Consider the following 25,505-nt stretch of genomic DNA (forward strand, 5'->3'; position numbering starts at 1 on the left):
GCTTTTGCTATCAAGGTGATGTTTAACTCAAAAACCGGTGTGAGTCACACCAAAGACGGGACGTGACTGTGAGGCAGGACGTGTAACTGGTCCAATGACAACACGGGCTCCATGCCTGCTGGTTTACAAAGTAAATCATTAATTCTTTGTATTTAGATCAGAGCTGTGGTGGCTGTATGCTCGGGACAGTTGTTGTACAAACTGACCTACTTCCACTGTTGTGTTTATTAAGTAAATCTGTGCAGCTGTGTCACCGTTAAAACAACAATCACAGAAACAGTTCAGTTCAATTCAGTTTTCTTTGTAAAGCCCATCATCACATATAGAGCTTCAAAAAGCTTCACGGGCATAAAAACATAAGAACCAAGGTCACCTAAATATTAAGCAGACATTTAAATAACAAACCAACCTCGCGGAAATAGAAACACGGAAATAGAAACACACAGGAACATACAAATAATACATTAGTAAACACTGATGAAGAAGCTCTGCTATGGTTTCTATCTACCTGATTGCTAAATGTCGTTGAGCTCAGTAGGTGCGGCTGTATGGTCGTTTTATTGTTGAGTGGAAGCAAATATCAGCTTAAAAATGCGTCCTTTTAACAGCTTCTTGAAATTCTCAGTAAGGTTTGCTTTGCTGATTTTTTTAAGGGAGGCTCTCTGTGGCGCATTCAGTATCTAACATGTTAGCATAACCCTGCAGCAGAATTCTAGAGAAGCTGCACAGTAATGAGGATTTTTGGGGGAAGTCCAGCAAAAAAGGGCACTGCAGTAATCCAGTCTACTGGGAACGAATGCATAATGCATACATGAATGACTTGATGCGTGTTTAATCATCCAGGTAAGGAAATGCCAGGAAGTTCATTCTGTTCATCCGAAACATTTTTGAAGAAGTCACCTGGATTAGTGACGCAATGTTTAATGAACAGACTCAACTTCCTGGAAATGCACGATGGAAGTTTTCAGAGTCACGACGGTTCGGGACGTGTCGTGTCTTGGCATTTCCAGAGATGGAGCAGGACTTTCTTTCTGATAAATTCTTACTCTGTCAGCTAGTGTCCCCACCTTATGGACGAACAGATCTCGTTTGATTTTAAGGTCCAATAAAATAATTTCAATTTTGTCTTAAGTTTTAAAAGGTTTGCAGCCACGTCATCCGGCTCTATAGAAACACATAGCTGTGTAGCATCTGTGTAACTATGGAAACAAATGTCATGCTGTCTGATAAGGTTGCCAAGTGGCAGCATGCATAAGGAGAAAATTGAGGGACCCAGACGGCTTCCCAGTGGAACCCCACAAGAAAAACAATGAGTGGGTGATACCTGATCTCCACAGGTGATGAGGAATTTCCTGTGTATACGTAGGTGAAGTTAAATGAGGACAGCAACCTTATTACAGAGATAAGTTAGTCTGAGGTCATTTCGTATATTGGTGAGGTCCGTCTGTGTGCTGTGATTTGCTCCATGGCCAGTACAGAACCTAATTTAACCTTTAAGCACTGATTTGCATTAATACAGTTTTTGTTCTTATACTTTACTTAAAAGGTTTTATGTTTATCTGTAATATTAAGATTCATTCTTTTCTAACTGACTGCCACATCCTTTTTAAACATTTGCCCTTTTGCAGTGTCAAGGTCAGAAAGGTTCATGTAAACTTCTGCTCGCTGGACTGTATTGTGGAAACAAGTGCATCGACTTCTACAGAACTTAAACAACGTTCAGCTGTTTGTCATGGCCCTATCAGCTAACCTAATGTGGTGTTTACCTTAAAAGCAAGTCATAGCACATGTCAGTGCTTGCAACACAGCTCTTGTGTGTTAAATAGTAGATACACTTGTTTCCAGGGAATGAAGGAGTGTAAATTCACAGTGTGCCAACACGTTTACTTCTGCAGATTGTTTTGTGATAGGTTGATCATATTGCTAGAAAGCTGTGAAATTGGAATGTGCTAACGATCCCCTTTAAGATGTGATTTATATATACAGAGAAATGTGTTGTATAATCACTGCCTTGCAGACACATTTCTCTGTACCCAGTGCATTTTCAAATAGCTTTAACCTCCCTGTTTGTTTGCCATGCAAAATTCTCACAGGCAGCTGCTCTCCTCCTACATGGTTTTAGCAAATCTTGGTTAGAGAGGTTTGGATTCTTATTTGAATTTTTCCGTGTAACTTTCCACCCACATCCTCCGCTAAAGACCTCGTGAAATTATCCTTGGAAAAGACAGGCGATTAATGTCTCCCATCATTTTAAGAGCTACATTTATTTTTGATATATGCTATAAACGTTCTGTTGTTTGTAATCAGCGACACTGTTTACAGTACTAATCACCCCCTCCCGCCCCTTTTTTGGTTAAATTTACAAAAAAGCAAAAAGAAAGAAAAAAGGCAGGACGTCTGTGGCTGACTAGCTCCACCTAGTGGCCAAACAAGGTAATCATTTACTGTTGCCATTGATAAAAAAGTTTCCACTTTTAAAGACATTGTGATCCTTTTACACCTGATATCTCACACAGTTCTGGCCCTTAATGGGCAAAATGGTTTAAAGGTTGTTGGCCTGGGACTGAAGCTAGAAACTAAAATAAAACTTATGAGCATCGCAGTGGTGAAACAGAAATGTAAACCTGTAATGGAGACTCTCAGAGGTCTTTATTTCCAGATAGTAATATCATGAGTGCACCAACTGAAGTTTGATCCATCTGAAAGTCTCAAGAACTTCAACATCAAGAGTAAACAAATGAGTTAGTTTCATTTCGATATGAATCAAAACTGTCTAAACATTCATCAAAACACATTTGACATGTTAGAAAGAAAACAGGTGTGATATTTATTGCTTAAGAGATTTATTCGATCACTTGTCATAAAAAACACAAACATTATTGAAATCTGCCAAAACCTTTTAAAACTTAAAATTCATTACATGACTTATCTGACAACTCAGTAATTAATTTTCTGTTTAAGAATGCAAGTAAATAACTGATGTTTGGCATCTTAATCCAATAATAATAATAAGTGTTGTAAAGACTCACCTTTCAGCACACTCACCTCACCAGATGCACCTTGTTTCTTTTCCTCACCGTTGATTGGGTGTGGGGCTTGCCCTTGATTGCACTCACCTGTCACCTGTTATATAAGGACCGCACTCACCTACAGCTCTCTTTTTCTTCACTCCCACATGGGGCGGCAGCTGAGATGAGTTTCTGTTTGAGGCTCCAGAGTTCATGCATTATTTTAACTTACTGACTTACTTAAATCACACTTTGTTTCCTTTCAGAGTTAGCAGTTCATGCGTGTCTTTCCTTTAATGCTGATTATTCAATAAAACGAGAAACCTGCAAGTGATTGATGACTGTTCATTCTCATCCTGACCAGATGAGCCCATGATGGTAACTGTCTCCAGCCTCCTCTGAGCCTTCCTTCATAATAATAATAATAATAATAATAATAATAATAATAATAATAATAATAATAATAATAATAATAATAACAATAACTTGGTGAACACCCGCTGTGAACACTCAAAACTGATTAAAGTTTGCAGTAAGGGTCCTGGCTTGTTTTTTCAGATGTACATGAAGAACTCATCAGAGTGGCTGACATGGAGGTAGTTGAGGACTAACGGTACCTGGGGGTACACACTGGCTGTAAACTGGACACAGACGCTGTCTTCAAAAAAGGGCAGAGCCAGCTTTTCCTACTGAGGCGGCTCAGGTCTTTCAATGTTTGTAGGAAAATGCTGACCATGCTCTATCACTCTGTGGTAGAGAGTGCTGTGTTCTTTGCAGCTGTGTGCTGGGGCAGTGGGGTGAAGACAGCTGATGCTGAACAAGCTGGCTGGTTCTGTCCCGGGTGTCCGACTGGAGAACCTGGTGGAGGTGAGTGAGAGGAGAATATTAAAATAGCTTCTCAGCATCATAGACCATCCCTCTCATCCCAGGAGCCATCGGAGCACAAAGACTCATCGCCTCTAAATGCAGAACTGACCGCCACAGGAAATCCTTCCTACCAGTGGCTATGAGACTGTACAACTCTTCATCACTCTGTAGGTGACTTTATTATATTAATCCTATAGGATTAATATGAATGCATTTTATTCCCACAGATTGTGCAATATTATTACTCATCTGTATGTTGAATGTTTTTTTCATTCCCCCATTACATGCTGCTACTCTTTTATTCATTGCACTTTTAATTCTTATTCTTATTTTTATTTTCATGTCTATTTTAGCGTAATTTATGACAGTATGTTTGCACTGAAGCACCGCAGCAATTTCCTAATGTTGTAAACCTGCTCAACATTTGGCAATAAAACCCTTTCTGATTCTGATTCTAACATGTAACTTGTCATAATTACTCGCGCTGATAATTATGCTATTTTATTTTTTCTGCACTAACTTTTCCTCTTGCTGCATTGAGCATGTTTATGACAAAAGAATTTCCCTCGGGATAAATAAATTTCTTCTCATCTTAAATAAGAGCAAATTAAAATTACTTTTGCAGTCATTTTTCTGCCGTTAATGTCCCAATAAAAACTTCTGATAAACATTTGATTTTCTTTCCATGCAAAACGATCTTCAGTTTTGATACTGACAATGAGGGTTTTTTTTTTAATTATTATTATTACTATTTTTTTTAAATAAAATGGGCCTTTTATTAAAAACCTTTAACACAACTGGGTTAACACAAAATTTGTGTAAAAGCCAAGTTGCAGTCGCTAGATGGCAGTAGTGCTCAAAATCCCCAATACTGCAGACCTTCATTTATTTCAGCTCGTTTCACTTTAGGTGAGCGTCCCAGGCATGTCCAGTTCATGCCCCGGCGTCAAAGCTTACACCGGTATTTAAAAAGAATCTGTCAAAAATGAATTATAACGACAGCTTTTAAGAAATAATCGTACTGTGGTACTTTTGTGTCGTTGCTGAAGTAAAGGAACTCACCCAAAACATCTTGTCCAATCATAGCGCTGCTATTGTGCATGGGAAGTAGTCTGCGCCTTGGAGACTTTCTGGCCAGCTGAGAGGTGGTCTTTGTATGACAGAGCTGAACAGGGGCTCTGACTCTGCAGATCTGAGGGAACAGGGGCTGCCACAGCTGCTGGGAACAGAAGTTAAGCTTGAGCGTTGAGAGGAAACAACAGACTGCAGGAGAACCAAAAAGTAGGCGCTCGAAAGCTGCACCGGGAGATTCCCGTGTTTCTTTCGCTGATGCTGGGAATTTGATCAACTCTTATAAATTTTCAAAACTTTTTGGTGAGAGCCAGATGTCTCTGCCTCTATCTCGAGACTCACTCTGAGTTTCCCAATGGCGAAAACAAAATATCGTGAAACAATGACAGAGAAGACTCCTGGATCACTGATGTGGCTTCCGCTCGTCCTCTCAGTGGCGCTGGCCGCAGGGCAAGACGCAAACACGGGGGCCGTAAAGGAGGACATCCCGGAGGGCGCATCCACCCTGGCGTTCGTCTTTGATGTGACCGGCTCCATGTACGACGACTTGGTCCAAGTGATAGAGGGCGCATCCAAGATTTTGGAGACATCCCTGAGCAGACCGAAGAGACCTTTGTATAACTTTGCCCTGGTGCCCTTTCACGACCCAGGTAATGTAATAAGAGACGAAGAGATGGTTTGATTAGGTCAATTCTGCTTCTTTTTTCTTGTTTTTCTTCTCTTTAAATGTGATGATTTGGTGCTTACTCTTCGCAGTCTAAACAAAAGCAGACAGAGGTGTGACAAATGTGATAGTTTGCTCACAGGCCGCCCTCTGACTGCCTTAACCTCCTCACACCTCCACGGGAGGCACTTCTGGGGCATTTCATCTCGCACAGATGTTCAGCCTGGCGGTCACTGTATCATTAGCATTCCGCCAGGGTTACTGTGTGGCTTTAGGTTTGCAGTGCAGCTTGATGATTATCATCACTCGTGGGTGCTCTCTCATTCTGAAAATTAATGCCTAGGCTGTATTTTATTGGGCAGTCAAACAGTATCCCTGGCTAGTATTAGTCTTCAGAGGTGCATGGGGAGGGGGGGGGGGGGGGGGGGGGTCATACAAGATAAAAACATTTCCAAATATTCAACACACACATCTGACAAGAACGGAGTCCTTGTGAAGAGTAATGTAAGACTGAGGACATCAGTCTTATTGGTCTTATTGAACAACAGCAGATTAAAGTCATCATTTAGGGTTTGAATATTTGGGTGGTAATGTTGACTCACCTTTGTCTCTTTAATTGGAGATTATGTATCGGAATTTCAGGAGTGGGACCACGCCTCCAAACACGCTCTTTCCGATTGTCATCTATATAGGTTCCCTCAGTTCTGCAAGCTGTTCATTCTCGTTTACCTGCCCCACCCTCCCTCCTTGTTCTCAATTCTTTAACTTCTTCACTTCTATTTAGTGCATGAGGATCTGCTAGACTGTCACCAGTCCCCAAACCGCAGCTCAATTCATGTCCAAGCATCACCTTTACCTACTAGAACGCTGTCAAAACTAAAATGAGGACGTGGGCCCAGCTAGTGGAAGCCCCTTTCGTGATTATTTCATTCAAAACAAGGAGGCTCAATGGTTACTTTTCACCAGCATTTAAGTGTACCACAATTCAATTCAACTTTATTTATACAGCGTCAAATCACAGCAACAGTCGCCTCAAGGCGCTTTATATTGTAAGGTAGACCCTACACACAGAGAAAAACCCAACAATCACATGACCCCCTGTGAGCAAGCATTTTGGCGACAGCGGGAAGGAAAAACTCCCTTTTAACAGGAAGAAACCTCCGGCAGAACCAGGCTCAGGGAGGGGCGGGGCCATCTGCTGCGACTGGTTGGGGTGAGAGAAGGAAGACAGGATGAAGACATGCTGTTGCATGCATTTAATGTTTAGTTTCCATACGTAGCATTCTGCAAAATGTGCTTCGTGAATATTACTTCACAAAGTGCATGAAACACAATGCTTTCGTATTTTAATGTTGTATGTAGAGTACCTACATTTTTTCTAAATGCACTCGGAGCAACAAACATTCCAGGATCTGAAGGATGGAAAGAAAAGATGAATAGACGGAGGTGATCTGTGAGGTGAAGACACAGATTCCTATTCCAGATGTTTTTTTTCTCTTTTCAGTTTCAGCATGTCACAAATTCTCATGAAGCACATTTCTTCAATCATTGTTTCAGTCTGCTCTGTGCCTAGAATAATAATTATATTCAAGGAGGAAAAAATGCACAGTATACACAAATCTTACAAATGATGAATTCATTAGTGCGTGCCTCTGTGGGGAAAGTAAATCTTAGGTGATTAGCGATGCTCTTGGACAGAGAGACAGTAGTGAAAGAATGCTGCGGTTTTAACCTGTTTGTGTAACTGAAGGGTTTAATTTAGAGGAAATGTTGACTTCATTGAGAAGTGATTATAAGATTATCCTTTGGTAGTGAAACACAACAGCTCGATTGAGCGCTCCAGCGTCGACTCCTCTCTGTGTTTGTGACGTTTGTCTGCTTCTTAAAGTGTTTACGAGGATGTCAGGATGTGTGCTCCGACACCCCCGGCGGAATAGAGGAATGATTACTGCAGCGCACTGCAAGCAGGGGTAGCAGAGCATTTTGCCAAATGTTCTGACCCCGTCTCTCTCCCACTTTTTGTCCTTTTCCAACAAAATCCCGGCTCCTCGGAGAGAGTCGGTTTTGTTTTATTAAGGGTTTGCTTCATTGTGCCGCGGATCCATTTTCTCTGCTTTGCATCCAACGTGGTGCGATAACGCAGTCCCTCCTGTTTGACTTGGCTGCTTTTAAATCAGAGCTTCCCTTTTTATTTACACTGCAATCCGACACTGTAAACAAGAGAGTGTGTTTGCAATCTTTGTGTCTGTGCGTGCTTGCCTGAACGTGTGTGAAGCTAAAGAGTCAGGAGGATGCCTGGATATTGGGGTCAGGCCTGTGTGGGAAGATCAGTCAGGAAGCCTCCCCCCTTTCCTCCATCCTGCAGGCAGAGAAAGAAAGAAAGGCACAGGATCCTTCACAAGTCATTCTACCACAGTGCAAGGGCTGTGTGTTTACCGCTGAAGTCTGCCTGTGTTCTTAACAATACAATATGTCATTACTCTTGAAATGGGCATTCGCTTAATGAGAGAAGTGGCTGTACAGAAGAGTCCTGGACAGCTACAAACACGAACATCTCGCTTCTCTGGCTGCAGTCTGACGATCAATCTGTCAATAAGGACTTCAGGCTCATGCAGAGAAGCCAAAGGTGCGTTGCAAACAGACTCGCTGCACTTCTGGAACATTTATTTGAGAGTTTACAGACAATTAAACTCATTTCACGATGCTTCCGTTCTTCCCGAGCTACGAAACGTGGCCTCTAGCCCAAGACTAATGCCAGTTTGTGCATTGTTTCAATTAAAGAAACAAACACTGCATGACAATGACAGGAAATAAAATGGTAGACACTTATCTGTCTGCATGGCCCTGTTGGCATCCTTACATACACACACGTCCATGTAGCTACTACCTCGCTGTGAGAGGATGTGTTTGTGAGTGTCTGACGCTTGCTCCTGTTAATGTTTAACCGTCCAAGGTTAAGACGGATCCAAACCCAGCACCTGGTTCCTAACGTGCCCAGGAAAGTCAGAGAGCCTTTAAACCTTGACACTATGTTGTAGTGCACACTCCAGCTTAATGGAGGGTGTCTAAGGCGTTTGGGGGTAGCACCGTCTTCCACTTTAGAGGACTTAAATAAACTTGCAAAAATGTACACAACAGCATAATCGGGTTTAATATTTGTTTGCAAACCCTTTGCGGTCAGTGACGTCTATGATCTGCGGTAATGCTCTACCAGTCCTATCTTGCATTGTTGCTGGTTTTGATGGTGTCGACACACTTCCAGTAGGACTGAGGATATAGTGAAAATGACTACACTTTCATTGAGTGTGGATGAAACACCGTTATCCTTAAAACTGATAGTTAACACCTAAACCTAACACTTTTTCTATTTTAAAGATAGATGAGCTAGAGTAGGGTTGCCATTGTGACTTAGGGTTCTTTGATCTACTCTGAAAATATATGATAAAGACTTAAAAAGATCTACGTTAGGCAGAGAGTATCATTAATCACCGTAATGTCTTTTGTCTCCCTACAATGAATGTGTTTGTGGAAGCTAAAGTCCAAACAGAGAAAGGATGAAAGATGGACAGATTTTACTGACTCATGCCTGCGTGACATCAGCGTGAAGGTTTTGAAAATGGAACAAACCACCGACGTGTTTCTTGGAGTTTTGCTTGTTTTATTCTGCACGTTCTTTGTGTTTCAGCTGCGAGATCTCGGGGTTGGTTCCAGTAAATTGTTGGCCTTCCTTGCTAAAAATTTCCATCCAAGTTATCTAAGTTAGAAGGAGATCGACCAAAGGAGTGCGGAGTGATGGGAGGAGATGATGGAATAGCTTCTGCCTTCTCTGCAAGATCAAAGGCCGTTATCACAGAGCCCTCCATGCTGGCGTTCGCGTCCTTTTCTACCCCTCGTCCCTTTGTTTCCTTCCTTCCAGAGTAGCTTTTTTTTGTCTGAATTGCCCCGCCCGTGTGAGATTACGCGCAGCCGGCGTTTAGCTGGACAGAGTCAGTAATGATGCTATTAGGCAGGAATGCCAAAAGAGAGAGGTGGAGGTTCGGGAGAAAATAGAGGAGGAGAGAAAAGTGTGGCAGACTGAAACTGTGTCTGTGAGTTTTATGTTTTAATGGATGCGGAGTATTAAAATAGGTATTAACTTTTAGGGCTGCACCTCATGACGTGGCCCAAGGTGCTCGTAGTTCAGTGGGTTCAACTCACGACACACGAGTGGAAGGTTTCCAGTTGTCACTGAGCGACTTCTTTCATCTTGGACGCTCATCCCCGAAGACTGCTACAGAAAACCGCGTCACACTTTATCCTTTATGTTTAAAACTTCGACAGCTTTACAGATCCTAAGGTTCAAGGATCTTCTTGCCTTTTAAAAAACAGTCACATCTAGATGACCTTAGGATCCACTGGCCCACATAACCCCATGCGTAGTAAGTGGCCCATTCGTGAAGTATTTGTCAAACATTTTTCTCTCTCTGCTGTGTGAACTTGTTTTCTAATCTCCACTGGAGGCTCATCAACCCGAGGTTCAATGTCCTTGTGACCTTCTAGACTCTTTGACATCACTGTCTGGGCTCCTGCCAGTATCCCTTTGACCTTTTGTAGCTCTGCTCTTGTTTGTGTTTTTTGGATAAGTGTCTGGCTGTCAAGACATGAACCTGAAACAGAAAGCAGTGGTGAAACAATTTCATATAAAAGATTTTCCACACACGTCATCATCTGGGAAGGAGCGGTGCTGGACAGTGAAAAATGTGTGAGCTTGCACTTCTGTATAATTACATTGTTAAGTAAGTTGACGGGTTAGCTTGTGACTATCATGACCAGACGTAAAATATTGTGTAAAAGTCTTGAGCCATCCCTTTTCTTTTTCTTTTTCCAGTAAAATCAGAAATAGGCGTTTTACTGAAATGCTCAAACATACATAGAATTACAGCATATAAGGCAAAAACAGAGTTTGCACAAGTCTAGAAAGCTTGAAAGTCAATATTTGGTATGATCACGTTTATTCTTAGAGACAGTCTGAACACTCTTAGGAAAGCTTTCTTGTCATTTCTTCAAGTAGTCTTTAGGAAACGTGCTCCAGGCTTCTTGAAGGACAAAGCTTTGGCTGTTGGCTGCCTTTTGTTCTGCTCTGTGTCCTGATGAGCCCACTGTTTCAGTAATGTTTCGATCTGGGCTCTGGGAAGGACGGATCAGGGGCCGATCGTGTTCCACTGCTTTTCTATCCAGGTATGTTTTTGATGCTGGTTTTGGGATCATTGTCATGCTGAAATATGAAGGTGCTGTCACTCAGATGCTATCCAGATGGTATTGGATTAAAAGTCTCACTGCAACCCTTTGACTAAATCCCCAACAGCATGAATGAAGCAGTGCCAAACATGACGGAGCCTCCACCGTGCCTCCATGGCTGAAGACTCTCACTGCTGTGCCTCTTTCGATGTTTCTTTAGTATTGATTTTCAGTCCAGTTCTTGTTCTTGCCTTGTTCTTGGCACATCTCCGCCTTTTTTCCCTTCATTAAGAGCGGCTTCTTAAAAGCTAACCTCCTTACTGAAACCATTTCTGATGATGCCTTGGTGGACTGTACATGGAGGAGCTCGAGGCCCAGATGCATCTCTCAGGACCCAGCAACACACCCAAACGTGTCAAGTTTTCAGCTAACAGCTTTTGAGAATCACTATGTTGATGTAAAATACTGTGATCGTTAATATTTTTGTAGATTCAACTAAAGAAATGGGAAACAAATTTGTGTCTTTTGTGCGAGGCTGCTGGTTCATCCCCTGAGTTAAGTGTCTTGTGTATGTTTGAATAATTCATAGGTCAGTGGTAACAAACACAAAAAATATTCCTCTGAGAACAGCCAGGTGCAAGGAATGAAAATGATGTAATTTTACATGGTCTGTCACTTCACTTCAATTTTATTTTATTTATACAGCGCCAAATCACACAACAGTCACCTCAAGGCGCTTTATATTGTAAGGTAGACTCTACAATAGTAGATACAGAGAAAACCCAACAATCATCCCCTATGAACAAGCACTTTGGCGACAGTGGGAAGGAAAAACTCCCTTTTAACAGGAAGAAACCTCCGACAGAACCAGGCTCAGGGAGGGGCGGGGCCATCTGATGTGATTGGTTGGGATGAGAGAAGGAAGACAGGATGAAGACATGCTGTGGAAGAGAGACGGAGATTAATAACAAGTTATCTATACTTGTGTCCAAGTTGTTGCGGTGCCTAAACGTTTCCTGATTGTGAAATATCTAAGAGGGAAGACTTGATTTGTTCACCTGTGGCAGTGGGCCCAAAGACACCTGAATTTAAAAATTAAAATGTGTGGCCAGTACTTTTGTCCATATAGTGTAGCTGACACTTTACCAGCTAAAAAGATTAGCAACTGGCTAGCTGTTAATGTCTTTTTCTGTCTTTGTAGTGCACATAATGGTGGTACACAGAGTGCTTATCAAAGCTGAGGCTGAGATTAGGGAAAGTGACCCCCCCCCCCCTTGCTATTAAAAACTGCAGTGCTGAAATGAACTCCATAGTTGACTGATGATTCTCTGTGAGCTCACCTTTTCTGCTATTTCTCTCCTGCGAGTTAGAAATACGTTTTAAGTTTTAAGGATTCAGAGCTATGTAATCACGTATTAAGCTAAATTATACCACTCGTGTCCCAAACATGTACTCCTGTGCATGTTTGAGAGAACTGTTCAACTGCAGACAATATGGTAGCCTTGATCAGGCCTTGATTTTGGAAGACACGCATTGCTCTTGTAATATCTCACTTGGTCCACACTGAAATGTTACAGATGTTGCACCTAAAATGTACTAACACTCAGTAGTACCGTGTACAATTTACACACTAAAGAATAATAAATCACCGCCTTGGAAGTCACAGCCAACATGAGATCATGCCATTGCAAACCATGGGAATGTTCAACTTTGGCGTCAGGTCTACATGAGAGTAAATCTAACGTGTTCCAAATGAGTCCTCCAGACTCTAAGTGTATGATGCAAAACAATGAAATCAGATGAATTTGTTAGCTAAAACAATCCTTAGAAAAGTAATTTCCTCAATAATGTAGTCTAGACATCAACTGATTATGCTGTTTTAAAGACAGCCTCAATGAAAGGGCAACAGTAAAAGTGCAGAGGCTGGGCTTATTATTATGAGTAATAAAGCAGTAAAAATGCAGAATGGCAAATACTCAACATACAACATCATACATGTGTGCCTGCAGCTGGTATAGCTGGCACCAAGCAGCTGGAAACTACCCATTTGGACTGTGTAGTGGGGCGTTTGAAAGTGTGGTTTGGACCAAAAAACTAATGTAGTCAGAACACGGCAGCTAAAATGAAAGAAGCCTTTAAAAGCCCCCAACCAAGAAAAGACAGCCAGCGGCAGCTGTTATCAAAATCACCTGATATCCTCAAGGACTCGGCTCTCCTAAATGAAGTTAGATGACTTGCTGCTCAGACCCAGAACACATGGTAAGAGTTAGGGACAGGTCAGATAAATATGTCTGACCCAGAACAGGAAAACAGTAACCTTAGACGTGTAGCAAAACCCTCAGTTTGTGGAACAAAATGGTCAAATTCCTCTGAGATTTTCTTATAAACCACGTTTTGTGCAGCGTTTCATATCAAATTTAATGTTGCATCCCTCTGATGCAGACAGTATACATACAATTAGGGTATAGTGAGGTCTATTTATTATAATACAGATAATCAGGTTATCAGAATAAGTAAATGTAAAGCAAATAAACTCTCCAGACCTTCTGAAGGTCTTTGAGTTTTTTCACTAATTTTCATTTCAGTCCTTGGGCTTGGCCACTTTGTGTGTTTGTTAAGTTACTTAACGCTGAACTCTGAATCACCCAAGCATGAAAACGATGCCTAACTCATGAAACGAATCTGTCGTCACCAGACAACTTAGCAAAGAACCGATTTTAAATTGTGTCTTCAGGCACTTTGTTACTAGCAGCCTGGTGCACAATCACATCATTTGTTCCAATTTCTTAGTTGAATCTTTCACACACAAAACATCACAGAACAGTCTCGACAGGCGTGAAATCATCTGCACCAGGAAGTTGAACAAAACCACCTACAATGGATGAATAGTATCGAAAATCATGTCCTTAGGAAATAGGAAAGAAATCCAGCAAAGACCTGGCACAGGACACAAGAGATAAATCTGGCCGCTCAGTTGATCCATCTACTGTTCACTGAGGCCTCATCAGAAATGGTCTCATTGGATTTGGCTGTCAAGAAGCCTCCCCAGAGCCCAGACCTGAACGTTACACGGCAGTGGATGGAACAACATCCAAAGATGATGTCCTTCGAGAATCCTGGAGAACTATTCCTGAAAACAGCCCAAAGAAACAACGAGACAGCTTGCCTAAGAGATGTGGTTCGCAAATAACAATGGTTGCACCAAATGCTGACTTTCAAATTCTGCTTTTGCCTTATTTGCTGTATCGTGTGTTTCCATGAATCACTGCACCTACTGCATTTCCCATTTTCTCAGCAAGAGATGAAGAAATGAGGGCTGGCTCAAGACTTTTGCACAGTACTGTGCAAAACACTTCCAGTCTCCAAATGTTCTGTATCTACAGGATGTGTAATTAGGAACAGTAACTCACCACAGCCACTTTATAAAGTGATAATATGTCAGTATTATGTTTATAGCTTGTTAACTTACCTCAGAGTGGCCAAAAATATGGTCTTCCTGTTTTATTTAAATGTTGTCTACCTTGCCAGATTTAAATCTCCTTAAATTGAGTCTTTACATGCTTGTAAAAGGTTGCTGATGGCATAATAGTGGGACCATGAAGCTGTACCTGAGCAAGTTTAGTCAGCGTCAGTATATGAGCATGGACAGAAACATGAGAGCTGAGTTTGTGGTTTATTTTGCATCAGTGAAGCCTGATCACTGTATAATTGTTCTATGGTGTGTACGGTGGTGCTAAAGCGTTTCATAATAAGCTCCACGGCTGACGTCTCATTCACTACAAGAAGAAAAGCCAGAAGATTTTAACTGTGTGGATTTTTGCTACGTATGTATCTCACCATCAGCATTTAGGCAGTCTGTGCTGGGGGGAAGTCATATATCACAAAGACCACCTTAGCCATAACTAGCTGTGTTTGTAGACCTCTCCCTTTATAAAGTATGCATCTATGTTGTGTTATTACCTCACAATTAAGGATTTAGGGTGAAGCCTGAGCTTAATCTGATGGTTTGGTACACGGTATCCTACGTCAAGCTGATGAGAAGCACATGTCGAGCTCACGGCCAGTTTTACATTTTCAGCAACACAGCTGGACAAACCTTTGTGCCATGGCACACCGTTTGGAAATCACCGCTGCAAACATCTGAGTGTGCATCTGTGTGTGGTCGACAGCGCTGATCTGCTGCATCTGAGGTTTCTCTGTCTGCTTCAGCTCAATTAGAATTTCCCCCGTTAAACAAAAGAGCCATAGTGAACCGAAAACGCCGCCGGTCTCTTATGAGCAGGCGTAATTACAGTCTGTCATAAAATACTTATTCATGAGCTTTGCAGTTCTGTGGTTTTAATATTGAAGTTGTTGCCATTTATTCTTAAGCCTTCTACTTTTTGTTTTGTTTTTTTAAAGAAAATGAATGCAATTACTGCAATTAAGAAGCTGCATTTAGCAAAGAGAGAGTAAATTTTAAAAATCAGGCCAACCAGCTGTGAGTGCTTTGACTTTTCTATAATGGAGACCAAGAAACATCACAAGCAGCAATGTGTTTGTGGCCTGTGCCAGTTTTCACCCTTTCTTAAAAGGCATTTGCAGCCTTAACTGTCACAGTGAGACACGTGAAGAAAGCCGTTCAGTTAAGGCTGGAAAACATTACGAAACAAAAGGCAAAGGCGAAACTAAACAATAACCTAAACTGGGTGAACTAAGATTAAAACATGAACTGCCATGGATACATAGAAAAACCTGGAAATATGACATGAACACAGCAGACGACCAGACGAGGAACAAATGAAAACACAGAATGAATGCACACAGGAGGTGACCAAGGGAAGTGGAAACATATGGGGACACAGCTGATTCGAATGAGCGTAATGATGTCACAGGGAAAAGTAAAATTGAACACATTGAAGATAGAAACCAAGAAAACAACAGGAAGTATGGAGAGACGTAGACATGACAACACAGGCTTGACAATATGGAACCCACAGACATAAAACACATGACAGACTAGACAAGAAACAAGACACAAAACCGAAGAGACAGATGCTAAACTAAAACTCAGCTACGCCCTAAATAAGAAAAACTTATAGGAACTTATATGCCTGTGAAGGTTCTCAGTCATCCAGGTCATTGTAGTCAAAGGAGCTTGCAAAGAAAAGCGTCTGGACTTCTTTAAGTTGCTTGAAGACGTTTCACCTCTCATCCGAGAAGCTTCTTCAGTCCAATGTAGAGGTCTGGGCAGGAATTCGCATGATAAGGTGGGGCCAGGTTTCACAATGAGCTCACCCGAAACTCTGGCTGATTGGGACCCACACCCAGTTTCACACCTTGGCTCATGTGATTAGAGGATCATCAGGGGGTCCTTTATCCCTCTGTGGGGGGAAACTCCCACTGGGTTTAAATCTGGGACTCTCCACCATTTGACCTTAGAACTGAAGAAGCTTCTCGGATGAGAGGTGAAACGTCTTCAAGTAACTTAAAGAAGTCCAGACGCTTTTCTTTGCAAGCTCCTTTGAATAGGAATTTATAATTAAACCTCACATAAGAAACTCAAAAATACAGAATAAGCTCAAAGTGCTGGGTCACAGACAAAGTCCCCGACACTAAACAGAGGCAGACTTGCTGCTCTGGCTCATCAAGTCTGCACCTTTGTCTTCTTTATCCTTCTCACGAACGCTGCTTCTTTCTAATGTGCTGTCGTGGTGGTTTTGTAAAATCCTGTTATGACCATAAAAAAGCATCCACGGGAGTCATAACCACAAGTTTTTTTAATATCTTCAGTTTTTCATAGGTGAAGCTGATAGAAGGAACATTCATCAGAGCCTGATCCAGAGACTTTTATGTCCGTTACTATTGATCTGATGAAGTCACAGACACTTTGTAAGTGAAAACATACAGAGCACCAACCATTTGATCATAAATCAGACCAGAACTCTGTCAGTATGAAGTCATGTGTAAAGAAAGGCTTTAGAGGACTGTATGCAGTGTAAAGTAATAAACACAGTCCATTTTTCATTTATCTAAAAATCTATCCTTCAATTATAGACCAATGTGACCTCCTCTTGCAACCTAAGCCATGTGTTTTTCTTCTGTCCAAGTTTGCATTAATCTTGGAGGGATTTCCTTTACGTACTTTCAGAGGTTTTTGGAATTCAGATCCAAGAAGATCCTCTAATTGGCATATTTGGAGTTCCAATGATCCCTCTTAATATATCTCCCAAGCAAACTGATGTCTTGGTTTTCTGTTCCCTTCTTCTTAGACTGTATTTTACTTCTTTAGAAATCTCTTACGCCTCCATCTGCACCACTATGGGTTAATACTGTCTGGACATTTTTGAGAGTGGAGAAGATCTCACTCACAGTGGACACCCTTTGTGGGATATCTGAAATCTTCCCTTCTCAGTATTTAGAGCAATGCATTTTACCCACCCTGTGACTAAATGGAAAAGATTTGTGATTTCCTCTTATTTAATGTAGACATAGGATTTAAGCACCCCCTTTCCCTGTTTTATTTTTATTTAATTTTTTTCTAATTTACTTAGTTTTTCCTTAACTTTCTGTTCTTGTGTAGGTATGATGTTTTTCATATTTTACTTTGTTTTTTGTTTAAAAAGAAAAGTTTAAATGTTTGAAAAGATCTAATGTCATATAAGATGATACAATGTATATAAGTTTGTATAATCTCTCTTTAAAAAAAAAGATGTGATCACATTACTGATGATGAATTAATCGAGTGCATTTGAATAGCAGCTAATGAACGACTGCTACTTACCTTTTTAATTCTTGTGGAGTACTTTTCCTCAAGCCTGTTCTTTCTGCAGAGTTACTCACATGTATACGATTTGTCTTGAAGTGTGAATGTTTTAAAGCCAAACCAGATTCTGAAAACAAAAGAATAAAATTGCAGTCAATCTAAAACACCCCTAAATTGCAGATTTGTGCTTCCACAAAGCATTTAGTCAGATAGTCAGAGGATAGCGAGACGGCAACATTATTTACTGAGTTTAAAAAGTCTGTTATGGTAACATCTGGTTTCAAAAAGCGCTGTGGCATACGTGGCTCGAAATGTCTTTTATATTGCACAGTGAAAAACAAAATTAAATTCCGAAATAGTTTAGAAAGGTAAATGCGCTCCAGATGGAGCTTGCTGTTGTTTATGCTTTGCAGACCGTTGTTGAACACAGCTGACAAACTGTAGGGGTCAAAGGTCAGCATTGAAGACAGGGTCAGGGCGGGCTCTGAGAACATCAGCTTTAAGGAAAGATCCGGATGCTTGCAACTCATCTGAGTACTTCTTAAAAAATACCACACATTCCCATAAATGACAGTGATAAATTTGCATAGACGCTCATGCACATGGGACACGTTTATAATAATAATGTACACTTTTATTGATCCCCGTGGGGAAATTCTTCTCTGCATTTGACCCATTCACTCAGTGAAGCAGTGGGCAGCCACCAGTGCAGCGCCCGGGGAGCAGCGTGTAGGGATGGTACCTTGCTCAAGGGTACCTCAGGGTAGCCGTTCAGGGGATTCGAACCCCTGACCTTCCGATCATGGGGCAACCGCTCTACCTACTGAGCTATCCCAGTTTAATTACTGTGAGCCGTACCCTCGGGTCTCATCCTCCTCTGTGCTGTGTCTCCAGCACATGTTATCCTGTCAGATGGATAACTGACTCTGGATCAGGCTTCTCGTGGGTCTGTGCATCTGGGAGGGATTACACAGTGAGCATCAGTTTTTATTTATTTGTGCGTAGCATCGTCTGATCATTCAGTTCCATTAATAGATATCTGTGGTTTCGGGGCCCATTGTCCCCAGTCACATTCAATTACAAAGACTAACGATCACCAGGAGAGGCAGGGCCACAACTGCCTGGTGCTTCTTCTCTCTTAGTTTACGTCACAGGTTTGATGTTTGGTGCTTTGAAATCCTGCGTGCTGACAGCTCTGTTGCTTCAGGGTAACGTTCAGTCATTAGATGTAAATTGGGGATGGTATGCAGAATAACAAGATATAGATTAAGAGATTAGAAAGGAAACAGAAAGACAGAAAGAAGAACTCTGGGCCAACAATGAGCAGTCTTCTGCTCAGTATCTTCACTTAATGCATTGTCTTTGGATGTAGAGTGTGTGAAATGGTCTGCAGAAAAACACTGGATTGTGCCAGGTTAATGTTTGCCCTCTGCAAACGTCGCAGATGCATGATGGAAATAAAATTGAGCACAGTGAGGCGTCAGAAGGAGACTTCTAGGGAATCACTCAAAGATAGCGGGAGCTGCTTAGAATTGAACTTGACCCTAAAAAACCTGACCAGCCAAATTTACCAGAAGAGGTTTTTCCTTTTTATTGATAGAGTCGTGTCTCTTTTAATTCAGACGCCATATTTTATTTAGTTCTTTTCTATTCTTTTCTTCTTCTACCAAGTAGAAGTGTTAGCGCTTGTGCTTGAAGTGTGGTTATTGCTCTGCAGCAGTGAGGGAAAGAGTCGCGTGACTGTCAACACCAGAAGTAATGAAATGTTATTTGGAATAAATGGACATTATTATCCTGTCAGACTAACTAACCACTTCCTCTCCACAATACTTTCCCCCCATTTAAAACAGACACACATGAAGTTAGTAAAATGTAGGAATTAATCTTTCTCAAGATTACAATTTCCTATTTGGTAAAGTCTTTCGGGCTGATATCACGCCTGGTGTCGCAGTAATGCTCGCCAATTTAAACAACAAAGAAGGAAAACAATTTGGCGCTTCTGTTCTTTTCTTCTTTTTTGGATGTTAGTCTTCTTTTTTATTTGTTTTGTCCTGTTTGCATGTGTGCACTAGTGATGCCTATTAGAAGTGATCGGTACACGTTGGGGTTGTTGCAGAAAACATTGCTGGAACATTATATGCACCGTGTTCAATGTAAATGATTTGTTACCTCGAGAATCTGCAAACCTGTTTGCTGTTATGTGTATAGTTTATAGTATGATTTCTGGACACTTTCCTCACCGACACACTGTAATTGCCTCGTGCTGTGCATTTCCCCGTGGAGCTGATTAGGTGAATTAAACTCCAAACCTGACAATGAAGATGACAGCCACTCTTATTCTAGCAGACTTTGCTTTGAGTCAGCAGAATGGCAGATATTTGTGTTTATTTACAGCCTCTGCTGCTGTTAAGTGCTATAACAGCTACATGTTGTGTAACCTGTTGGATTTTTGTTGGATCAGAAAGCCACAGAGAGTCTCCTACATGACCATTATTTAAGAAAATAACATATACAGTACTGTGCGAAAGTCTGTAGCCAACCCTCATTTCTCTTTATCCTGCTAGAAAAATGGGAAATAGTTGGGATTCACGTGGAAATAAAGTATACAAGGCAAAAATAATTTAGCCTAACAGGTTTTAAAGTCAGGTGGTGTGACCACCTTTATTCTTCAACACAGTCTGAACTCTCTTAGTCAACTAAGTAGTCTTCATGCTTGTTGAAGGACATCCAAAACTCTTCTTTGTATGTTGTACTCTTCTCTGTCAAGATGATCCCACACTGCCTCAGTATTGTTGACCTCCAGGCTCTGGGAAGGTCATGACTGATAGGGTTCCACTGCATGTTTTTCTATTCATGTGTGCTTTCACTGCACTGGAAGTGTGTTTGGGATCATTGTTATGCTGAAAAACAAAGCTGTTACCAGTCAGATGCTTTCCAGATGGCATCACAACTTGACTGTACTTTTCTGCATTTATAATTCAGCCGGTTTTGACAAAATCCCCGACATCAGCCAATGCTTTTGGGGATGCTCACTGACAGCAACTGAACCAAACATTTCTAATTTGGATTCATTACTCCATAAGATCTCTTGCCACTGATTTTCAGTCCACTTCTTGTATAATTTGGCAAACCTCACTTTCTTTCCCCCCCATTTTCCTTCCTTAAGAATGGCTTCTTGACAGCTACCCTTCCATTCAGGCCAATCCTGATGCTGCTTGAGGAAACAGTAGATGGATCCAGACGCATCTCTCAGGCTGTGCGTCAGGTCTTTGCTGGATTACTTGCTGATAAAGATATGACAGTTTTTTTAGATAATAGCTTTTTGGGAATCACTGTGTTGGTACTATTTTATGCCTGCAATTAAGTCGTTTAGCAAACAAAAACATTTCTGTGAAAATAATTGAAAAAGCAGCCAATGTCCAAAGAAAAACCTGGAAAACTGATGCTCACGACAACTTTAAAAATAAAGAGAAATCTGGCTCCTTGGAAAGAAAATATAAATAAATGAAGGACGGCTCAAGACTTCTGTACAGTACTTTGCATGTACTGCACACTGTGGCTCGCTAATTCATTTTGAAACAATAGGCTCAGTGCTAATGAGTTGTTAATATAAATCTTGAAATCTCGAAAGTTCTGTTCACCGAGTAAACATAACCTTCGATGGCATTCCTGAACAGAAGATACACTTTATGTTGTGTCTTTTATTGTTAGGAAACTGCATTTCTAAGGGCTTGGTTGTTAAGCTTTTATTAGCAGTACGATCGTGAGCTAACATCCACTTCTTTGACCTCAGGAGTGGAAAAGAAATGAAAACCAATGTGGACTATAAAAGTGCATAAAGCTGCATAAAGTCTCCTCACTGTGGCAAACAGAGAACTTTAAACCTTTGAACCAAACAATTATATGACATCATGGTCATAACTCATTAGCAATTAGCTCTAAATTATACAGTTCTGACAATTTTCAGTCATAACGCAGCTTTCCTCAGAATTTCCCATGCGCTGGCTTTGAAATTCCTTGTTGCTGCTGGTGTACAGCGAGATAAGCTCACTGCACAGTAAATGCTTCTGTGATTCCTTGCAAATTACTTCAAGCCTGAATGTCAGAGGAGGTAAAAGTGAGTTTGCCTTTGGACAGTTGCCCATCCCATTAAGACTTCTGTAAGTGTTCGAGCTTGCATGTGGTTTGCAGATGGATGCTTTTTAGAGCAGGCAATACAGGTCAGTGCTCCAGAATGCTCATATGAAGGCTGGAGTGTCTCGTTTTAGTTATTTATCTCTAGTTCCCTTTTGTCAACAGTGAGCAGAACTACCACATTAACGCCACCAAAAAACACCTTTTTGTTTAGTTTTTGGCGGCCATTTTTTCTCTTTTGTTGCCTGTTTGTCAGACTTTTTTTCACTTTGAGCTCATTCGGTTGGCTGCATCCATAGCCTTTATGGGTTCATCACTGAGAAGCTATTTCCTCTGTGGAAACCAAAGGTTATGTTTCCCTTGCACATGAAGGTATAGAATTGGGATTACTGTGATTCCTTTTGTTGTCCAATTTTATTTAAAATTCATAAAATACTAAATAAGTAGGAAGTTTCACATATGAAACTATTTCTATGACCCCCCCCCCCAAGAAAAATGTCCTTTTGAAATAATGGCACTAATAATATGTCTTTTCTTAACTCCTCTTAAGGATGCCCCGGGTCAAAGCACTTGACCCCTAACAAGTGTGCCTTTGCATCAAAGAAGGTATTTGGCTATTTGGTATTGGAAAAGCACACAGTTTCTCTTTCAGGCTTCCAAATGTAGACAAACACACATTTAAAGAGAAAAGTAATGACAAACAGGAGTGGCAGCATCATCCTGACATGTAAAATTCAGAGCTAATTAAACTAGAAGAGCTTGAAGAGTTGAATCTTTTATGTCTCATGTTGCTTAGATGTCACGAGTATTATGGTTTTCCACTCTACAGCCACGGCAAAGAGGGCAGCGGTGCTAAAGGGCACCATATTCAATGCTAAAGAATACTTACAACAGCTACGGGAACTTCTCCCATAAGGAAAGAGATGTCAACTTTTCCTTCTATGAAAAGTTTGGCTGGAGATCCATGTTCCCTTCAGAGCAGCCAGAAACATTTCCATGTTAGTTTTTAAAAAGCGTCTCTGATCACTGCAAATGTTCCTTCGCTCCACCTTCAGGAGTTACAGTGATGCCAAAATCTGAGTCGTTTGGAAAAATTACTTCTTGCTTCTTTGTGAATATTGTTATTGAAATTGAAAGTGCCTGTGGGCTGTGTTTCGAGAAGGAGTGCAAGGTGATGGCAGCTGTAAATGCAGAGTAGATAATGGATCATCATCTCAGGCAAAATATGAATATTTAAATTTGAACTCATTTGAGTCAGGAGCAGAACTGAGCAGGGAGTGTGACTCTGCTAACCATTCAGCAGAGTTGAGGACTGTTGCAAAACTGTATCTGTTTTCAAACGTCTTTTGTAATTGTCCTCTCTTCAACAAGGGGACCAGTGTGTGCGTGTGTGTGAGTGTGTCTGTGTTTACATATCTTTGTGGGGCCCAAACATTGGACATTTACTCTACTTGTGGGGACCAAATGCCCTTATGGGGACACAATTCCGATCCCCACAAGTTTGAAGGTATTTTGAGACTAAAAATGTGGTTTTAGTGACAGGGTTGCAATTTGGTTATAGTGTGTGCGTGTGTGTGTGTCTTTTTTGCAGCCCCTCAGTCTCTTTCCACAGCACAGTTGCGATGGCTGAAGTTACACAATTTGACTTGAGAAGATCAAGAAGATGCTTAGCAGCTTATTAATGGACACAACAAAGTAATCTGGTCATGTTGTCACCATGTGGTAAAGCTCCAGCTTTTATGAGACAGGCCTCTTTATGTCATTTAACAGACAAATCTTGTGTTGTTTTTTTTTGTTTTTTTTTTTGCAGTCAAACAATGATTTATTGAGTACATGCGTGGGAAGATGTATACTGCAACACCAGCATCGATCTTCACCGAACAGCTCAATTGAGAATGGTTTTATTCATGTCAGGGTTCAACCCCTTCTGCGTCACAAATGAACATAATATGCATCAGTTACAGTAACTAATCAATTAATCGACTCTTTTAATGAGCAGAACATGCAAATGTGTATACAATGATTATAGCTGCACCTGTAATAAAAAGGTTAATATGATACCAGTAGCTTTAATAAACTGTTTAATGCAATGTTAATGATAAAGAATATATGGTAGCAGTAAAATAATTTCTGTATCTCCACAGCACCATGTCACAAAACCCTATATGAGAAATAATATGAACACAGCTCTGTAAACCTTGCACTTCAGTAGACACTTGGTAGTTGAATATTTTATGATCGGACAGGATCTGAAGCAAACCAGAAGCAAAGCAATATTTCCTGACATGAAACTTGGTTTCCGGATCAATGGAGGTGATAGATGTATTTGTGCTTTCTTTTTTTTTTTTTTTTTTTTTTTTTTTTTTTCGGGACAGACTTGACTGGGGGAAAGAAGGGGAGAAAGAAAGAGGGAAAGAGAAACAGCTGAGAAGAGGGACGGGGGAGAAGGGCAAAAGACAAAAACCAACCGAACGGGCAGAGAAAAAAAAATGCATATATCAATCACCTGGATCACCTGCTGAGAAAGAAAAAAGAAAGCAAGCAGAAGAGAACAAGAGTAATAGAATAAACAACATCACAATGATATATGGGAATATGACAGTAAATACTAAATGTTAAACATTATTGTGCAGCACATAAGATCAACAGAACACAGTGTGCTTTGAGGTAGGAGCCAAAAAGGGTGTAGTTTGTGGGTGTGATCACCCGTGTGTACACCTGTGAGCATGGACGCGCTTGTTTTTTGTTTTTTTAAAAGGTTCCTTCATGTAATAATCTGCTAGAGGGTGTGGGGGGGCCACAGCCCCGTCCTCCAGGGCATGAAGCAGGTGTGGAGGAGATCAAAACTCCAGACATCCAGAGGCCCCCAGAACACAAGAGACCATGGAAGACCAACAGAGGGGCAGCCGCGCCACTGTCCCAGTAAGAGCTGAGGAGAGTCCCAGATGAGGGCTCACTCAGCAGCCGCGGAGCAGAAGCCAGGGGGAGTTGCAGTGACGCGCCCGTGAGCTCCGCCGGCAGCCAGCTGCGCCTGAGTGACCGAGCCCCAGGCCGAGAGGCCGGGGGCACCCCACCTCCGAAGTGGCCCGAGCGAGCCCCAGGCTCCAGGCCCCGATAAGCGGCCGCCAAGGAGTGAGCCGGTGTGTACCTGGACGCCCATCCCCGGACACAAAGAACCACCAACGCACCGATGTCTGAGGGGGTCCGCCACTGGCAGGGGAAGTGGTGGTAGGGGGAGATAGGCCTCCAAACCTTGGAGGGCCTGAGATGTCCCCAGAGAGGTGGCGCCTGACACCCAACCTGACATATAGACACAGACATACAGGCACACACAGATACAAACATCCATTCCCACCCTCATGCTCTCATATGCACTTACTCCACACTCAACCAACGTGGAGACAGACATAAAGAGACGTTGTACACACGATCACACTCCCCAAGCGTACTCTACAAACCGGGTCTAGGTGCCCCCGCCCCTGGAGGGGGGAACTGCACCCAGACCCAGGTGGTGTTTCCCTTTTCCCTGCGGTGGGGGGAGGCAGACCGCCCCGACTCCGCAGCAGCAGGAAGGCTCCACACTCCAGACCGCAGTCGGACGGCCAACTCCTCCTCCTAGCCCCCCTGCTCCAGCAGGTCGCAGAGAACGGGGGTGAGAGAAGACTCCAAACCTCCCTCCACCCGCTCATTGTAATGTTGATGCATGTGTGTTCTAAGGTGCATTTAAAACCCAGGAGGGCATGGAGCTACCTGCCAGAGAGCAGCAGGTAAGCGCATGGTCCCTCCTGCTAGCCCTCAA

At 41.8% G+C, this 25,505-nt stretch overlaps 1 protein-coding gene across 1 annotated transcript in view; it reads left to right on the plus strand.

Annotated features, from left to right (window-relative positions):
- Nucleotides 1-3,469: 3,469 nt before the first annotated feature.
- hmcn1 (hemicentin 1) overlaps nt 3,470-25,505 on the plus strand; it is a 99,933-nt gene continuing 77,897 nt past the window's right edge. The window contains exon 1 of the mRNA XM_026146195.2: nt 3,470-5,596. Within this exon, the coding sequence (XP_026001980.2) occupies nt 5,302-5,596 (295 nt within the window). The 5' untranslated portion in view covers nt 3,470-5,301. The remainder of the gene's footprint in view (nt 5,597-25,505) is intronic.

The sequence above is a fragment of the Astatotilapia calliptera genome, chromosome 17 (genome assembly GCF_964374335.1).
Source record: "Astatotilapia calliptera chromosome 17, fAstCal68.1, whole genome shotgun sequence".
NCBI lineage: Eukaryota > Metazoa > Chordata > Actinopteri > Cichliformes > Cichlidae > Astatotilapia > Astatotilapia calliptera.